This window comes from Oncorhynchus clarkii, chromosome 13, assembly GCF_045791955.1.
Source record: "Oncorhynchus clarkii lewisi isolate Uvic-CL-2024 chromosome 13, UVic_Ocla_1.0, whole genome shotgun sequence".
In the NCBI taxonomy this organism is placed as follows: Eukaryota; Metazoa; Chordata; class Actinopteri; order Salmoniformes; family Salmonidae; genus Oncorhynchus; species Oncorhynchus clarkii.
This window is the reverse complement of record NC_092159.1, coordinates 3508881-3527986: the sequence shown is the minus strand read 5'-3', so window position 1 is coordinate 3527986 and position 19106 is coordinate 3508881. Positions and strand designations below refer to the sequence as shown.

The 19106-nt window shown below is 44.1% G+C and overlaps 2 protein-coding genes across 2 annotated transcripts; both read right to left on the bottom strand.

Moving 5' to 3' along the window:
• Positions 1 to 6321, bottom strand: LOC139424291 (zinc finger protein ZFP2-like). Its single transcript, XM_071175987.1, has 4 exons — positions 5903 to 6321; positions 5488 to 5585; positions 5175 to 5352; positions 1 to 1292 (listed from the first exon to the last, which is right to left on the bottom strand). Exons 1-4 carry the CDS (start codon positions 6273 to 6275, stop codon positions 322 to 324), a joined length of 1620 nt encoding a protein of 539 aa, XP_071032088.1. The 5' UTR covers positions 6276 to 6321; the 3' UTR covers positions 1 to 321.
• A 4981-nt stretch (positions 6322 to 11302) lies between these two features.
• LOC139424187 (zinc finger protein 431-like) lies at positions 11303 to 14852 on the bottom strand. Its single transcript, XM_071175868.1, has 2 exons — positions 14489 to 14852; positions 11303 to 12950 (listed from the first exon to the last, which is right to left on the bottom strand). Exons 1-2 carry the CDS (start codon positions 14850 to 14852, stop codon positions 11581 to 11583), a joined length of 1734 nt encoding a protein of 577 aa, XP_071031969.1. The 3' UTR covers positions 11303 to 11580.
• Between the last annotated feature and the right edge of the window lie 4254 nt (positions 14853 to 19106).

The window sequence follows — 19106 nt, the reverse complement described above, 5'->3', positions numbered from 1 at the left end:
TCCAATCAAAGTTTATAATCAAAACAAAATAGAAAATACATTTGATCAAATCTGAACATGCCTCAAGATGAAAAATAGAAAAACAAATTTAGGCCTATTTGTGAGTATGATTTTATATATACAAATTAGATTTCATGGATTTCATTAGATTTCAACACATTCTCAGTCAAAGTACAAAGGTCAGAACACAGCCTCTCTTTTCTCTCCTGTGATTTCAGGTCCTCTGAAAATTAGTGACATGAAGAGTGTATGTATTATTTTATGCTCTTTCAGGACCCTTAATTGGGTAAAACTCTTTCAACACTGGGAGCAGAGGTGAGGCTACCCTCCTTTGTGTGTCACCACATGACTTTTCAGGCTCCTTAATTGGGTAAAACTCTTTCCACATTGGGAGCAGTGGAATGGCTTTTCTCCTGTATGCATTCTCTCATGCATTTTCAGGCTCCCTGACTGGGTAAAACCCTTTCCACATTGAGAGCATTGGAATGGCTTTTCTCCTGTGTGTATTCTCTCATGCTCTTTCAGGGTCCCTGACCAGCTGAAACTCTTTTCACAATGGGAACAATGGTATGGCTTTTCCCCTGTGTGTATTCTCTCATGTGATTTCAGGTTTACTAACAGGATAAAACTCTTTCCACACTGAGAGCACTGGAAAGGCTTCTCTCCTGTGTGAATCATCTCGTGCGTTTTCAGGTACCGTAACTGGCTAAAACCCTTTCCACACTGCGAGCATTGGAATGGCTTTTCTCCTGTGTGCATTCTCTCATGCTCTTTCAGTGTCCCTGACCAGCCGAAACTCTTTTCACAATGGGAACAGTGGTACGGCTTTTCCCCTGTGTGTATTCTCTCATGTGATTTCAGGTCCCCTGGTCGGGAAAATGTCTTTACACACTGAGAGCATTGGAATGGTTTTTCCCCTGTGTGTATTCTCTTATGAACTTTCAGTTCTGTTGACTCAATAAATCTCTTACCACACTGAGAGCATTGGTAAGGCTTATCTCCTGTGTGTCGTCTCTCATGCGATTTTAGATTACATAAATGAGTAAAACTCTTTGCACACTGAGAGCAGTTGTAAGACTTCTTCTCTGCGTGTGTTCTCTTGTGGTTTTTAAGATTTCCTAAATGGTTAAAACTCTTTCCACACTGGGAACAGTTGTAAGACTTCTTCTCTGCATGTGTTCTCGTATGGTTTTTCAGGCTCCATAAACGGGTATAACTCTTTCCACACTGGGAACAGTGGTGTCGTCTCGCTGGTTCAGACGTCTCTGGTTCCTCTGAGTCGGGTCTCTCTTCTGCCAAAGATAAACAGAGTGGTTAAAACAGGGAGACCTGAATGAAATCTCCACATACATTTTAGTCATTTAGTCAGACCCTCTTATCCAGAGAGACTTACAGTCAAGTGCTCTTAGCATGTGATGCATGTGCTCCATTGTCTCTTAGCATGTGATGCATGTGCTCCATTGTTCACATGACCCATGTATTTCACACTGTGTGGCTTTAAGGGAATAGTATGGTCACTATCCAGAGCAACTTGTTAGTGCATCCATCTTAAGGTAGCTTGGTGAGACAACCACAACAGTGATAGTAAATACAGTTTCCCTCAGTTAGTGCATCCATCTTAAGGTAGCTTGGTGAGACAACCACAACAGTGATAGTAAATACAGTTTCCCTCAGTTAGTGCATCCATCTTAAGGTAGCTTGGTGAGACAACCACAACAGTGATAGTAATTACAGTTTCCCTCAGTTAGTGCATCCATCTTAAGGTAGCTAGGTGAGACAACCACAAGAGTGCCATTTTTGAGATCTGGGAAAAATGTGAGAAATGTGATTTTTTTTGTGTGTAGTTACCCTTTAATTGAAGTGCCACCAGACACCAGTCTGTCTGTAATGCGTGTGTTGCAATGGGAGTTTTTTCTAACAAAATAGTCACCGGATTGATGCAAATAATCCTGATTCTGGCAGGTAGTCCTTACCTTTAAATTGTCTTTCAGTCTACCTGAAGACATTAGCTTGGCTAACGGGCTACACGAAGTGGTAGACATATAGGACCAACGCGCACCGCACACACAGTGCTCACACACACACAGGGTTCAACATTCAGGTACATTTCCCAGGGGCAGACCGGGCATCAACTGGTAGAAATATAGGACCAACGCGCACCGCACACACAGTGCTCACACACACACACACACACACACACACACACACACACACACACAGGGTTCAACATTCAGGTACATTTCCCAGGGGCAGACCGGGCATCAACTGGTAGAAATATAGGACCAACGCGCACCACACACACAGTGCTCACACACACACAGGGTTCAACATTCAGGTACATTTCCCAGGGGCAGACCGGGCATCAACTGGTAGAAATATAGGACCAACGCGCACCACACACACAGTGCTCGCACACACACACACACACACACACACACACACACACGGTTCAACATTCAGGTACATTTACCAGGTGAAGACTGAAATTTACTGGCCTGAATAAAAGAAAGCAACAAAAAAAACCTGTCCGATCTGACAGAAAAGTGATGTAATAATAATTTCAGGTGATTTTCATCTTTCATTTGCTGGCTGAGCAAGTAGCCTATACAGGGTTCTTACAGACATTGGCAAATTCAAGGTGTCACTACAGACCCGGGTTTTGACCATGTGGTAGTAGTCAGTCTGTCCATGTGGTAGTAGTCAGTCTGTCCATGTGGTAGTGGTCAGTCTGTCCATGTGGTAGTAGTGATAGTGGTCAGTCTGTCCATGTGGTAGTAGTGATAGTAGTCAGTCTGTCCATGTGATAGTAGTCAGTCTGTCCATGTGGTAGTAGTCAGTCTGTCCATGTGGTAGTGGTCAGTCTGTCCATGTGGTAGTAGTGATAGTGGTCAGTCTGTCCATGTGGTAGTAGTGATAGTAGTCAGTCTGTCCATGTGGTAGTAGTCAGTCTGTCCATGTGGTTGTAGCCAGTCTGTCCATGTGGTAGTGGTCAGTCTGTCCATGTGGTAGTGGTCAGTCTGTCCATGTGGTAGTAGTCAGTCTGTCCATGTGGTAGTAGTCAGTCTGTGGTAGTAGTGATAGTAGTCAGTCTGTCCATGTGGTAGTAGTCAGTCTGTGGTAGTAGTGATAGTAGTCAGTCTGTCCATGTGGTAGTAGTCAGTCTGTCCATGTGGTAGTGGTCAGTCTGTCCATGTGGTAGTGGTCAGTCTGTCCATGTGGTAGTAGTCAGTCTGTCCATGTGGTAGTAGTCAGTCTGTCCATGTGGTAGTAGTCAGTCTGTGGTAGTAGTGATAGTAGTCAGTCTGTTAATGTGGTAGTAGTCAGTCTGTCCATGTGGTAGTAGTCAGTCTGTCCATGTGGTAGTAGTCAGTCTGTCCATGTGGTAGTGGTCAGTCTGTCCATGTGGTAGTGGTCAGTCTGTCCATGTGGTAGTAGTCAGTCTGTCCATGTGGTAGTAGTCAGTCTGTCCATGTGGTGTGGTCAGTCTGTCCATGTGGTAGTAGTGATAGTAGTCAGTCTGTCCATGTGGTAGTAGTCAGTCTGTCCATGTGGTAGTAGTCAGTCTGTCCATGTGGTGTGGTCAGTCTGTCCATGTGGTAGTAGTGATAGTAGTCAGTCTGTCCATGTGGTAGTAGTCAGTCTGTCCATGTGGTAGTGGTCAGTCTGTCCATGTGGTAGTAGTGATAGTAGTCAGTCTGTCCATGTGGTAGTAGTCAGTCTGTCCATGTGGTAGTGGTCAGTCTGTCCATGTGTTAGTGGTCAGTCTGTCCATGTGATAGTAGTCAGTCTGTGGTAGTAGTGATAGTAGTCAGTCTGTCCATGTGGTAGTAGTGGTAGTAGTCAGTCTGTCCATGTGGTAGTAGTGGTAGTAGTCAGTCTGTCCATGTGGTAGTAGTGGTAGTAGTCAGTCTGTCCATGCGGTAGTAGTGATAGTAGTCAGTCTGTCCATGTGGTAGTAGTGGTAGTAGTCAGTCTGTCCATGTGGTAGTAGTCAGTCTGTCCATGTGGTAGTAGTCAGTCTGTCCATGTGGTAGTAGTCAGTCTGTCCATGTGGTAGTAGTCAGTCTGTCCATGTGGTAGTGGTCAGTCTGTCCATGTGGTAGTGGTCAGTCTGTGGTAGTAGTCAGTCTGTCCATGTGGTAGTGGTCAGTCTGTGGTAGTAGTCAGTCTGTCCATGTGGTAGTGGTCAGTCTGTGGTAGTAGTCAGTCTGTCCATGTGGTAGTGGTCAGTCTGTGGTAGTAGTCAGTCTGTCCATGTGGTAGTGGTCAGTCTGTGGTAGTAGTCAGTCTGTCCATGTGGTAGTGGTCAGTCTGTGGTAGTAGTCAGTCTGTCCATGTGGTAGTGGTCAGTCTGTGGTAGTAGTCAGTCTGTCCATGTGGTAGTGGTCAGTCTGTGGTAGTAGTCAGTCTGTCATTGTGGTAGTGGTCAGTCTGTGGTAGTAGTCAGTCTGTCCATGTGGTAGTGGTCAGTCTGTGGTAGTAGTCAGTCTGTTAATGTGGTAGTGGTCAGTCTGTGGTAGTAGTCAGTCTGTCCATGTGGTAGTAGTCAGTCTGTCCATGTGGTAGTGGTCAGTCTGTGGTAGTAGTCAGTCTGTCCATGTGGTAGTGGTCAGTCTGTGGTAGTAGTCAGTCTGTCCATGTGGTAGTGGTCAGTCTGTGGTAGTAGTCAGTCTGTCCATGTGGTAGTGGTCAGTCTGTGGTAGTAGTCCGTCTGTCCATGTGGTAGTGGTCAGTCTGTGGTAGTAGTCAGTCTGTTAATGTGGTAGTGGTGATAGAAATGTTGAAGACTTATTTAGTGGGTCGGATATAACGGAATACAAAAAACTAGTCACGTCGCGGACGCCCAACGACGCCCTACGACGCCCAACGACGCCCTACCGGATGAGATAAAATACATTTTGTCCCGCTCTGAGCATAACGACTCAGAGATGTCGTGGAGCCCCTGAGGAGAACGAGCGGGGTGCCAGCTAAACAACCGGTCCCTCAACGTCAGCCAAACAAAGGAGCTGCCACCTGAGTGGCACAGCGGTCTAAAGCACTGCATCACAGTGCTTGAGGTGTCACTACAGACCCGGGTTCAATCCCAGAACTAACAGAACTCTGCTGGTTGTCCTGGTAACAGATACCAGTGAGCAGATCTATTCTATTTGTTCAAACTAAGCTACAGCACTTACTTTGATGAGTCAAATCTGATCCTTTCATCTCTTCTCCTCCTCTCACAGTTCCACTCAGCCCTGTTGTTTTCCTGCAGTCCACCAGCAGCACAGACAACCTCTTCATACCCAGCAGTAAGGTGCTACCAGGAGAGGCATGACACGGGGACTCCGGGAGGGAGGAAGGGCTAGCGTTGTCCTGGTAACCATAAAGAGGGGACACAGACACATATCATTATGGATGCTGATGCCACTGTTGTCATAAAGTGCTTTACAGGAACCCAGCCCAGACCCAGAGAGAGCAAGCTGTATGCTAGACCAGACCAAGCTGTACCATCTGGTGTTCTGATCTGGAGAGACTCTTCTCTGCCTCGTCAGCATCAGGATGTTGTTGAGGCTCCCCAGAGGATCCACCATAGTAATGTCTCTCTCCTGTGTGAATGAGAACATCAAACAGATGGTAAACTTATGATCTACTATTACAAAGGGTCTTACAAGAGGCATTAATATCTCTAAACAGGGCCTAAAATGCAAATGTTAAAGCATTTGTTCGACCACATGGAGAATTCAATAAATCACATTTAAAAGTCCCAAAAATATATGAACCAATGGCAGATTGCCCCTTAAACAATTCCTACAGTACTGAACAACATATTCAAGTGTAGAACTTCAGTAGAATGCCCCTTAAAAACCACACATTAGTTCAACAAATGCATAGTTTGTGCCCCTGTTATTAAGACAGTACTCACTGGTGTTAACAGGATCTTCAGTCTCCTCCTCATCCTCCTCTTTAATTGAGAAAGCCTCATCTTCCTCTTTTACTCCAAGAGGTTCTTTCTCTTCTTTCACTACATTTTCTTCTTTTAATGTTATGGCATCTTCCTCCTTTTTGATTCTGAAACCTATCTCCTCTTCGTCGTTTACTCCAAAAGGTTCTTTCTCTTCTTTCACTGTAATATCCACCTCTTCTTCTTCTAATGTGACAGTCTCCTCTTCTTCTTCTAATGTGACAGTCTCCTCTTCTTCCTTTTTTATTCTTAAAGCTTCTTCCTCTTCTTCTTTTACGATGATGTTCAGCCCTAGAGCTTCTTTCTCTTTCTCCATATTTCTTAGTGAGCTCATGGTCGGGATGTTAGCTAGCTAGCTAGCATTAGCGATTAGCCTAGTGCAGTAACGTTCTCAATTTAACAAATTGGCGCATTTAATTTAACAAGCAAACACTGACATTAATACACACAAGAATAGTGTAAAGTGTTCAGTTTTATGTTCGCCAGGAAACCACCGCGTTGGTTGAATCAGAAGCGTTTTGTCGCTGTTGAAGAAGCCTCCAGTTCCGTCCACTAGATTTGACGTCACGCAGGAAGCATCACCTGAAAGACGCACGTCGCCATCTGCTGACTGGAGTGGGTAACGCAAATTGGAAAAATCTCCACGACATCGTTTATTCTGCTAAACCATGTCATAAGAAGTCATTTAAAAACAATCAGATGCTATGTTCTTTCTTACTTCTTTACAGCCAATTCTTCCCTCCAGGGCTGACCTGCCCATTAGACAGGATTAGGAGACAGATTGTCGATGGTAGCATATTCCCGAGCTAAATCGGCCAAGGCGCATCTGCCCAAAATCAAACGAAAAATGATCTCACCCAGTGGCATATGGGCTATTGAAGTGAGCAGCCAAATGAAGCAGTGGCAGATGGGGTTCTCCCTGTGTAGAGCACATGCCTCTTTGCCCTACCAGTCTCTAAAGTGCCCTTTTGGGTGGTGCTATAATTGGTATACATTTTCTGGGTGTAGTTGTAGAGGTCTAAGTGAAAGTGAAAAAAAAATACAACAAAATATAGCTCTCTCTCTCTCTCTTCTTCATTTTTAAAGAAATGTATGTGTTCAAAACTGCTAAACAATTGTCCTCTCTCTCTCTTTGAGTCAAACTACTCACCACGTTTGATGCACTGCGGTGCTCGCTAGCTGTAGCTTTTGCTTTCAGTACTAGATTCATTCTCTGATCCTTTCATTGGGTGGACAACATGTCAGTTCATGCTGCAAGAGCTCTGATAGGTTGGAGGACGTCCTCTGGAAGTTGTCATAATTACTGTGTAAGTCTATGGAAGGGCTTGAGAACCTTGAGCCTCCTGGGTTTTGTATTGAAGTCAGTATACCCAGAGGAGGACGGAAACTAGATGTCCTCCAGGCTACACCATGGTGCTACCCTACAGAGTCCTGTTGAAGCTACTGTAGACCTTCATTGCAAAACAGTGTGTTTTAATAAATTATTTGGTGACGTGAATATATATTAAGTGTATATATTTTTAAATCTAAAAATGATAACTTTAATGTGAAACATGTTGTTGTTTTTTAAAATGAATTTCACTGAGGATCGTCCTTCCCTTTCTCCTCTGAGGAGCCTCCACTGATACATTCATACCTACCTGATGTTACATCACACACAACCATACTGCCAGTCATATTGCAGACTGCACATTATTGAAAGTGTACTAGCTAGCTGTCCTCATTCAATACTGCAAGAATCATTTATCTGTCCTCATTCAATACTGCAAGAATCATTTAGCTTTCCTCATTCATGGGGCAGCAGGGTAGCCTAGTGGTTAGAGCGTTGGGCTAGTAACTGGAAGGTTGCAAGTTCAAATCCCCAAGCTGACAAAGTACAAATCTGTCGTTCTGCCCCTGAACAGGCCGTCATTGTAAATAAGAATGTGTTCTTAACTGACTTGCCTGGTTAAATAAAGGTAAAATAAAACACATTTTTAAAAAGTCCACTATGTTATCTCTACCAAGTCTCTGGTGATGTGATGAATCTCCCATTGACTGGAGGAGCCAACTCACATCCTATTGATGACCTGGGTCCAGACGGTCTGATCTGGTGAGTACCACCATCCTATTGATGACCTGGGTCCAGACAGTCTGATCTGGTGAGTACCACAATCCTATTGATGACCTGGGTCCAGACGGTCTGATCTGGTGAGTACCACCATCCTATTGATGACCTGGGTCCAGACGGTCTGATCTGGTGAGTACCACCATCCTATTGATGACCTGGGTCCAGACGGTCTGATCTGGTGAGTACCACCATCCTATTGATGATCTGGGTCCAGACAGTCTGATCTGGTGAGTACCACCATCCTATTGATGACCTGGGTCCAGAAAGTCTGATCTGGTGAGTACCACCATCCTATTGATGACCTGGGTCCAGACAGTCTGATCTGGTGAGTACCACCATCCTATTGATGACCTGGGTCCAGACAGTCTGATCTGGTGTTGTACCACCATCCTATTGATGACCTGGGTCCAGACAGTCTGATCTGGTGTTGTACCACCATCCTATTGATGACCTGGGTCCAGACAGTCTGATCTGGTGTTGTACCACCATCCTATTGATGACCTGGGTCCAGACGGTCTGATCTGGTGAGTACCACCATCCTATTGATGACCTGGGTCCAGACGGTCTGATCTGGTGAGTACCACCATCCTATTGATGACCTGGGTCCAGACGGTCTGATCTGGTGAGTACCACCATCCTATTGATGACCTGGGTCCAGACGGTCTGATCTGGTGAGTACCACCATCCTATTGATGACCTGGGTCCAGACGGTCTGATCTGGTGAGTACCACCATCCTATTGATGACCTGGGTCCAGACGGTCTGATCTGGTGTTGTACCACCATCCTATTGATGACCTGGGTCCAGACAGTCTGATCTGGTGAGTACCACCATCCTATTGATGACCTGGGTCCAGACGGTCTGATCTGGTGAGTACCACCATCCTATTGATGACCTGGGTCCAGACGGTCTGATCTGGTGAGTACCACCATCCTATTGATGACCTGGGTCCAGACGGTCTGATCTGGTGAGTACCACCATCCTATTGATGACCTGGGTCCAGACAGTCTGATCTGGTGTTGTACCACCATCCTATTGATGACCTGGGTCCAGACAGTCTGATCTGGTGAGTACCACCATCCTATTGATGACCTGGGTCCAGACGGTCTGATCTGGTGAGTACCACCATCCTATTGATGACCTGGGTCCAGACAGTCTGATCTGGTGAGTACCACCATCCTATTGATGATCTGGGTCCAGACAGTCTGATCTGGTGAGTACCACCATCCTATTGACTATAGCGGCAACAACACTATAATTAAAATCTATGATACTCCCCCACTTAACATACTAGTTTACTAATTTGGCCCAAGCTTGCTTTTCAACATTCATACCCATTCAGGCTTCTGCCAACAGGCTCTCAAACTACTCAACCAGTAATCACCTTTAATGACGTGACATTGTTCCACAATGGAAACATACTATAATGTTAGACTACATGAACTTTCCTGCTCAAATTAACTGGTGTTACTTAAACAATCAAACCAAGAATCAATAACCATCAGAATCCATTCTCACATGGTTTTACAATTCAAACATTCAGATCTCCCTTTCTTACAGCCAAATAAAGCCCAATCAACATCTCGCAATCAAAATTGTACTGCCAGAAGTACAGAAAAGAGTGTACTTGAACAACGCTCAAAACAATTTCAGTAAGGTTATTGTATATTCAAACTAATAACGCAAATGTACGTTATTCTACAACAATCTACCTGCCTCTAGCAACTTACCCTGACAATTAGTAGCCAACAGAGCAACTAACTCTCTTCCTTACCTTTCAGCTCAACTTATCCTATTCCTTTTTTCCCATTGGGCAAAAATATATAACCGCTCTCATTTCAACGTTTTTCCCTTACCTCTATCGTAAGATTTAAAACCCCAACTTTATAACTTCCTCTTCTCTTTGCTCTCCACACTTATGAAATGTATCCTATTTCTTTAAAAATAACACGCGCAGTGCCAAAATCACAACATGCGTCAGTCAATCTATAAGAATGAAAATCATTTCGGTGACCACTTTCCTATCGCCGTCATCTCTCCGCTATTATTCAGAATTTCTTTAACTTAGGTAACTGTCTTCTCTATTGATTAAGTAATAATCAATATCAGTAATTTAAATACGACTCAATTCTCAATTACATTATTCCAGCAGATAATTTAGTGAACAGACATCGTCTTGCATCAAAATTTGCTTTGTTATTATTTTAAGTTGAATGAATTAGTCTATCAATTTAACCTAAACAATATATTAAAAACGTTCAATTTATCCCTTCTATCAATTTGAACCAAACAAGCTATTAAAACGTTCAGTTTATATCTTATACAAACACAGGCCTAATGGTGAGTATTATTTTATATATACATTTATATTTCATGACAAAAACACAAATTCTCAGTCAAAAACAAAAAGTCAGAACACAGCCTCTCTTTTCTCTCATGTGATTTCAGGTCCATGTCTTTCCACAACGAGAGCAGTGGTATGTCTTCTCAAGACAAGAGACAAGGTTGCAGTCTGAGGCCAACTTTATTCAAAATATACAAATTAATTGGGGAGCGAGACAAGGCTGCAGTCTGAAAGTTTAAACATCACAGCAATATTCTAGGGGTGGCTTTTGAGGGTCTGAAGGTCGGTTTGAACCCTGTTTGACCCCAACCATGACCAGAACCATCAGAGGGGTTGTGTTCTATATATGAGGGCCTCTCCTAGGTTTGAGTATGTCTGGAGAGAGAGAGAGCTAGATCTATCTAGACATACTCAAACCAAGGAGAGGCCCTTCAGACTTATACTGTATAAAGCTAGCTAGATCTACTCTGGCTTATACTGTATAAAGCTAGCTAGATCTACTCTGGCTTATACTGTATAAAGCTAGCTAGATCTACTCTCTTAAACTGTATAAAGCTAGCCAACTAGTTAGCTTCACATTCTAGCTCAGGCTACATGCTATCTGTATTATGAAGATGGATATTGATCTTACTCAAGCACACTGTGTGTTTATGTCGCATGTGGCAGGTGAACACAGAACTTTTCACGGAGACAGACAATGCTGAAACATCAATCCATAAGGGGAGTCAGTGACACGAAAGAAAAGTTCTTACAAATTCAGCAGTTTATGGTGTGAAGTAGGCTTTTAGAAGAGCCATCTTTATTTTATTAATGTGGCATAATCACAAACCCGTTCTCAGTCAAATATATCAGCCAACAGGGAGCACTTTGTGTGTTTCCTGATAAACATTCAAACAATGTCCCAACATTCTAAAAATGACCAACGTTCTTTTAAAGAACGTCCAGGTTTGTCACACAGTTCCGTTTCGATGAGTGGTGAAGGAAATAATCGTTTCCTGTATGCATAGACAGGTTCGAATTCATATGGATGGTAAAAGGTACACAAATGTAAAAAATGATTAAATTACACATTATATAATATTATATAATATTATTATTATATTATGTATAAATAATGGCTTCGGACGTTTCTCTCCGGAGTGAGAGATTCATTCATGCTCTTTCGGTTGATGAAACCATGAACATTTCATCCCACAGTGGGAACAGTAGAAGGCTTCTCCTTTGTGTGTCTTTGCTCGTGCACTTTCATGTTCCATAAATTCTTAAAACTCTTTTCACACCGAGAACAGTGGAAAGGCTTCTCTACAGAGTGTGTTAGCTCATGTTTTTTCAGGTATCTTGACTGGGTGAAATCCTTCCCACACTGGAAGCAGTGGAAAGGCTTCTCAACAGAGTGTGTTAGCTCATGTCTTTTCAGGTGTCCTGATAAAAAAAATGTCTTTCCACACTGAGAGCAGCGGTAAGGCTTCTCTCCGGTGTGTGTCCTCTCGTGATATTTTAGGTCCCCAGACCGAGCAAAACTTTTTTCACACTGGGAGCAGTGGTAAGGTTTCTCCACAGAGTGCATTGTCTCATGTTTTTTCAGGTATCTTGACTGGGTGAAATCCTTCCCACACTGGAAGCAGTGGAAAGGCTTCTCAACAGAGTGTGTTAGCTCATGTCTTTTCAGGTGTCCTGATAAAAAAAATGTCTTTCCACACTGAGAGCAGCGGTAAGGCTTCTCTCCTGTGTGTGTCCTCTCGTGATATTTCAGGTCCCTCGGTCGGGCAAATCTTTTTTCACACTGGGAGCAGTGGTAAGGTTTCACTCCAGAGTGTATTCTTTTATGTTCTTTAAGGTATTTTGATGAGGAAAAAGTCTTTACACACTTAGAACAATGGTAAAGTTTCTCTGCTGTGTGTGTTCGCTCATGTTCCTTCAGGGACCCTAATGTAAAAAAATTCTTGCCACACTGGGAACAATGGAAAGGTTTCTCATCAGAGTGTGTTATCTCATGTTTTCTCAGAGAATCTAATGAGAAAAATGTATTTTCACACTGAGAGCAGTGGTAAGGCTTATATGCAGAGTGTATTAGCTCATGATTTTTTAGGTTGCCTAACTGGGTAAATCGCTTCCCACACTGGGAGCAGTGGTAAGGCTTCTCTCCTGTGTGCGTTCTCTTGTGCCCTTTTAGATGCCCTAACTGGGAAAATCTCTTTCCACACTGAGAGCAGTGGTAAGGCTTCTCCCCTGTATGTGTTTTCTCGTGTATTTTCAGGCTCCCTAACCAGCTAAAACTCTTTCCACACTGAGAGCAGTGGTGAGGCCTCTCTCCAGAGTGTATTCTCTCATGTTGTTTCAGGCCATCTAACCGGCTAAATTCCTTACCACAGTCTGAACAGTGGTATGGCTTTTCTCCAAAGTGTATTATTCTTTTATGTACTTTCAGGTGTTCTAATGTAGTAAAACTCTTTCCACAGTGGGAGCAGGGGTGTCGTCTTGCTGGTTTGGGCATCCCTGGGTCTGGTTCCACCGAGGGACTCTTCCTGCTGTCAGAGTTAGAATCTGGTCTCTCTCCTGCTAAAGATAGTATTTGGTTAAACAGAGAGACCTGAACGAAACCTCCACATGGTAAAACTGTCTTCCTATGAGGTTTAATCTAGACTAGATCCCTCAATAAAAGAGCAGAGCTTGTCATCACAGAGTGGCTGTAGCGCTTTGAGGCCAATATAAACACGATTAAACATATTGTTGTTTTGCATTTATTAGACCTGATAGATAAATAGACTAGTCAGTATAGGATACATGTATTAGACTAGTCAGTATAGGATACATGTAATAGACTAGTCAGTATAGGATACATGTATTAGACTAGTCAGTATAGGATACATGTATTAGACTAGTCAGTATAGGATACATGTAATAGACTAGTCAGTATAGGATACATGTAATAGACTAGTCAGTATAGGATACATGTATTAGACCTGATAGATAAATAGACTAGTCAGTATAGGATACATGTAATAGACTAGTCAGTATAGGATACATGTAATAGACCTAATGGATAAATAGACTAGTCAGTATAGGATACATGTATTAGACCTGATAGATAAATAGACTAGTCAGTATAGGATACATGTATTAGACCTAATGGATAAATAGACTAGTCAGTACAGGATACATGTATTAGACTAGTCAGTATAGGATACATGTATTAGACCTGATGGATAATTAGACTAGTCAGTATAGGATACATGTAATAGACTAGTCAGTATAGGATACATGTAATAGACCTAATGGATAAATAGACTAGTCAGTATAGGATACATGTAATAGACCTAATAGATAAATCGACTAGTCAGTACAGGATACATGTAATAGACCTAATAGATAAATAGACTAGTCAGTATAGGATACATGTATTAGACCTGATGGATAATTAGACTAGTCAGTATAGGATACATGTAATAGACTAGTCAGTATAGGATACATGTATTAGACCTAATGGATAAATAGACTAGTCAGTATAGGACACATGTAATAGACCTAATAGATAAATAGACTAGTCAGTACAGGATACATGTAATAGACCTAATAGATAAATAGACTAGTCAGTACAGGATACATGTATTAGACCTAATGGATAAATAGACTAGTCAGTATAGGATACATGTAATAGACTAGTCAGTATAGGATACATGTAATAGACTAGTCAGTATAGGATACATGTATTAGACTAGTCAGTATAGGATACATGTAATAGACTAGTCAGTATAGGATACATGTATTAGACCTAATAGATAAATAGACTAGTCAGTATAGGATACATGTAATAGACTAGTCAGTATAGGATACATGTATTAGACTAGTCAGTATAGGATACATGTAATAGACCTAATGGATAAATAGACTAGACGAACCCTCTACTGAATGTTTTGGCATTGAAGTCACCAAAATTGGTGCAGTCAGAAAGTGATTGAAATCACATGGAACGACCCAAATCCTACAGTACAGAACAAGTGTAGAACTTCAGTAGAATGACCCCCTTAAAAACCACACTGTGGTTCAACAACTGCAGAGAGAGTTTATGCCCCGGTTCTTAAGATAATACTCACTGGTGTGAATCAGATCGTCAGTCTCCTGCTCCTCTCCCTCCTCCTCCCCTTTCACTCCCAAAACGTCTTCCTTCTCTTTAATTGAGATGGCCTCCTCTCCTTTCACTACCAAAACGTCTTCCTTCTCTTTAATTGAGATGGCCTCCTCTCCTTTCACCATTACATCCTTCTCTTCTTCTTTCAATGTGACAGCCTCCTCTTCCTCCTTTATTATTCTGAAAGCTTCTTCCTCTCCAAAAACTGAAACATCTTCATCAGCCTCCTCTTCTTCCTCTTTCACGACAATGTTCAGCCCCAGAGCTTCTTTCTCCGTCCAGCAGACCTCCTCTTCTTTAGCAAGGGAGGAGTAGTTTAGTGAGCTCATGGTTGGGGATGCTAGTTAGCATTAGCGATTAGCCTAGAATTAAACTAACATAACAAGCCAGATAGCAGATAACGTAAATGGAGTAATTAGTAACTATGACGACAGTGTGTTGAAAACACTTAATAAGTACAACGTTGGTGTAAAGAGCTTCAACGTTTCGGTTAAATGTTTGCTAGCAAGCTACCGAGGTGGCGGAAGAAGTAGTCATCGTCGTTGTTGTTGTTGAAAAAAAAAAAAGAGTTCCGTCCACTAGATTATACGTCACGCAAGATGCGTCATCTGAAAGACTCACGTCGCCATCTGCTGACTGGAGCGGGAGTGAACCAGGCTGTTCAACAAAATATAAATATTCACTACACTATATCATATTCATTTCTAAATAAACTGATGTTTTCTCTTACAGATTACAAATACTACTTTCCAATAATACCTTTTACACAGACGTAAAAGCCTAATATGAATATGTACATGAATATTACATACTGTCATAAAAACAGGCAATGTGTTATTCTCTCAAGGTCACACACACTGTATTACAAATTATTACTATTGCTACATAATATCAAAAAGTGGGTTACCAATGTAACAGTATAACTTTAAACCGTGCCCTCGCCCATACCCGGGCGCGAACCTCTGCACACATCAACATCAGTCACCCACGAAGCATCGTTACCCATCGCTCCACAAAAGCCGCGGCCCGTGCAGAGCAAGGGGAACTACTACTTCAAGGTCTCAGAGCAAGTGACGTCACCGATTGAAACGCTATTTAGCGCGCACCGCTAACTAAGCTAGCCGTTTTACATCCGTTACACCAACACAAAACACTGGCATCACATGCAAATAGCATTGGATTTTATAAAGTGTGAGCACACACACACACACACACACACACACACACACAATACACACACAGACAATACACACACACACACACACACACACACACACACACACACACACACACACACACACACACACACACACACACACACACACACACACACACACACACACACACACACACACACACACACACACACACACACACACAGGAGAAAGACACAGAGGAAAGACACAGATTGACAAGAAACCGTTTAATAACCAAAAGGATTGTGATGACATCATCAGTCTACACCTACGCTGTGTGACATTCAGTCTTTGTCTCACTCTCACTCTTTCTCTATCTCTCTCCCTCACATGTCCCCCTCTCTATCACTCTCTCTCTCTTTCTCTCTCTCTCTCTCCCTTACATGTCCCTCTCTCTCTCTCTTTCTCTCTCTCTCTTTCCCTCACATGTCCCCCTCTCTATCACTCTCTCTCTCTTTCTCTCTCTCTCTCTCCCTTACATGTCCCTCTCTCTCTCTCTTTCTCTCTCTCTCTTTCCCTCACATGTCCCCCTCTCTATCGCTCTCTCTCTCCCTCACATGTCCCTCTCTCTCTCTCTTTCTCTCTCTCTCTCTCCCTCACATGTCCCCTCTCTCTCTCTCTCCCTCACATGTCCCCCTCTCTATCGGTCTCTCTCTCTCTCTTTCTCTATCTCTCTCTCCCTCACATGTCCCCTCTCTATCGCTCTCTCTCCTCTCTCCCCCCTCTCGCTCTGGTGCTGACGGAGAGACAGAGAGAGAGATGGATGTTAACAGGTATTCGTAGTGCACTACTTTAGACCAGAGCCCTGAGGGTAGTGCACTACTTTAGACCAGAGCCCTGAGGGTAGTGCACTACTTTAGACCAGAGCACTGAGGGTAGTGCACTACTTTAGACCAGAGCCCTGAGGGTAGTGCACTACTTTAGACCAGAGCCCTGAGGGTAGTGCACTACTTTAGACCAGAGCCCTGAGGGTAGTGCACTACTTTAGACCAGAGCACTGAGGGTAGTGCACTACTTTAGACCAGAGCCCTGAGGGTAGTGCACTACTTTAGACCAGAGCCCTGAGGGTAGTGCACTACTTTAGACCAGAGCCCTGAGGGTAGTGCACTACTTTAGACCAGAGCCCTGAGGGTAGTGCACTACTTTAGACCAGAGCCCTGAGGGTAGTGCACTACTTTAGACCAGAGCCCTGAGGGTAGTGCACTACTTTAGACCAGAGCCCTGAGGGTAGTGCACTACTTTAGACCAGAGCACTGAGGGTAGTGCACTACTTTAGACCAGAGCCCTGAGGGTAGTGCACTACTTTAGACCAGAGCCCTGAGGGTAGTGCACTACTTTAGACCAGAGCCCTGAGGGTAGTGCACTACTTTAGACCAGAGCCCTGAGGGTAGTGCACTACTTTAGACCAGAGCACTGAGGGTAGTGCACTACTTTAGACCAGAGCACTGAGGGTAGTGCACTACTTTAGACCAGAGCCCTGAGGGTAGTGCACTACTTTAGACCAGAGCACTGAGGGTAGTGCACTACTTTAGACCAGAGCACTGAGGGTAGTGCACTACTTTAGACCAGAGCACTGAGGGTAGTGCACTACTTTAGACCAGAGCCCTGAGGGTAGTGCACTACTTTAGACCAGAGCCCTGAGGGTAGTGCACTACTTTAGACCAGAGCACTGAGGGTAGTGCACTACTTTAGACCAGAGCACTGAGGGTAGTGCACTACTTTAGACCAGAGCCCTGAGGGTAGTGCACTACTTTAGACCAGAGCACTGAGGGTAGTGCACTACTTTAGACCAGAGCCCTGAGGGTAGTGCACTACTTTAGACCAGAGCCCTGAGGGTAGTGCACTACTTTAGACCAGAGCCCTGAGGGTAGTGCACTACTTTAGACCAGAGCACTGAGGGTAGTGCACTACTTTAGACCAGAGCACTGAGGGTAGTGCACTACTTTAGACCAGAGCCCTGAGGGTAGTGCACTACTTTAGACCAGAGCACTGAGGGTAGTGCACTACTTTAGACCAGAGCACTGAGGGTAGTGCACTACTTTAGACCAGAGCCCTGAGGGTAGTGCACTACTTTAGACCAGAGCCCTGAGGGTAGTGCACTACTTTAGACCAGAGCACTGAGGGTAGTGCACTACTTTAGACCAGAGCACTGAGGGTAGTGCACTACTTTAGACCAGAGCACTGAGGGTAGTGCACTACTTTAGACCAGAGCCCTGAGGGTAATGCACTACTTTAGACCAGAGCCCTGAGGGTAGTGCACTACTTTAGACCAGAGCCCTGAGGGTAGTGCACTACTTTAGACCAGAGCCCTGAGGGTAATGCACTACTTTAGACCAGAGCACTGAGGGTAGTGCACTACTTTAGACCAGAGCCCTGAGGGTAGTGCACTACTTTAGACCAGAGCCCTGAGGGTAGTGCTGCCCTTTATATTAATATATAGATTTCTATTAAACTAGGCAAGTCAGTTAAGAACAAATTCTTATTTACAATGACGGCCTACTCTGGCCAAACCGGACGACGCTGGGCCAATTCTGCACCGCCCTATGGGACTCCCAATCACAGCCGGATGTGATACAGCCTGGATTTGACACCTCTAGCACTACGATGCAGTGTCTTAGACCGCTGCGCCACTCGGGAACAGGGAGCCATGTCAGACGCACGTGACGCTACCACAGTAAAACGTTCCTTCTGTACAAAAGCCATTCTAGAGACACACACACACACACACACACACACACACACACACACACACACACACACACACACACACGCGCACGCACACACACACACACACACACACACACACACACACACACACACACACACACATCCCCGTAAAGGTTGGGGGCAGTAGACAGGGAGAGGTTGTTTCCAGGGCAACAACACATTATGTCTGGGGGCAGTAGACAGGGAGAGGTTGTTTCCAGGGCAACAACACGTTATGTCTGGGGGCAGTAGACAGGGAGAGGTTGTTTCCAGGGCAACAACACATGTTTCGAGGCAGTAGACAGGGAGAGGTTGTTTCCAGGGCAACAACACATTATGTCTGGGGGCAGTAGAGGAGTGGATTACTATATCTCACCCTATTCCCTATGCAGCCCTACGAGGCTCTGGTTTAAAGTAGTGCACTTTGTAGGGAACCGGGGGCCTTTTAGGACGCAAACATGGTTCAGATGCCAAACTAAACTAACTAAACTAGCTAATGGTCTCCCTGACAACCAGACAGACAGGCTCGTACTGGAGATGATTTAAATGCTTACAACATTCCCCTCCCTCCCTCCCTCCCTCCCTCCCTCCCTCCCTCCCTCCCTCCCTCCCTCCCTCCCTCCCTCCCTCCCTCCCTCCCTCCCTCCCTCCCTCCCTCCAAAGCTGAGATGATTATCAAGT

Coding starts and splice junctions, on each gene's coding strand:
- LOC139424187 (XM_071175868.1), bottom strand. CDS start 14,852: ATGAGCTCACTAAACTACTCCTCCCTTGCTAAAGAAGAGGAGGTCTGC. Junction 12,951..14,488: donor TGACGATCTGATTCACACCA/GTGAGTATTATC, acceptor TATCTTTAGCAG/GAGAGAGACCAGATTCTAAC.
- LOC139424291 (XM_071175987.1), bottom strand. CDS start 6,275: ATGAGCTCACTAAGAAATATGGAGAAAGAGAAAGAAGCTCTAGGGCTG. Junction 5,586..5,902: donor TGAAGATCCTGTTAACACCA/GTGAGTACTGTC, acceptor TCATTCACACAG/GAGAGAGACATTACTATGGT. Junction 5,353..5,487: donor CCAGATCAGAACACCAGATG/GTACAGCTTGGT, acceptor TATGGTTACCAG/GACAACGCTAGCCCTTCCTC.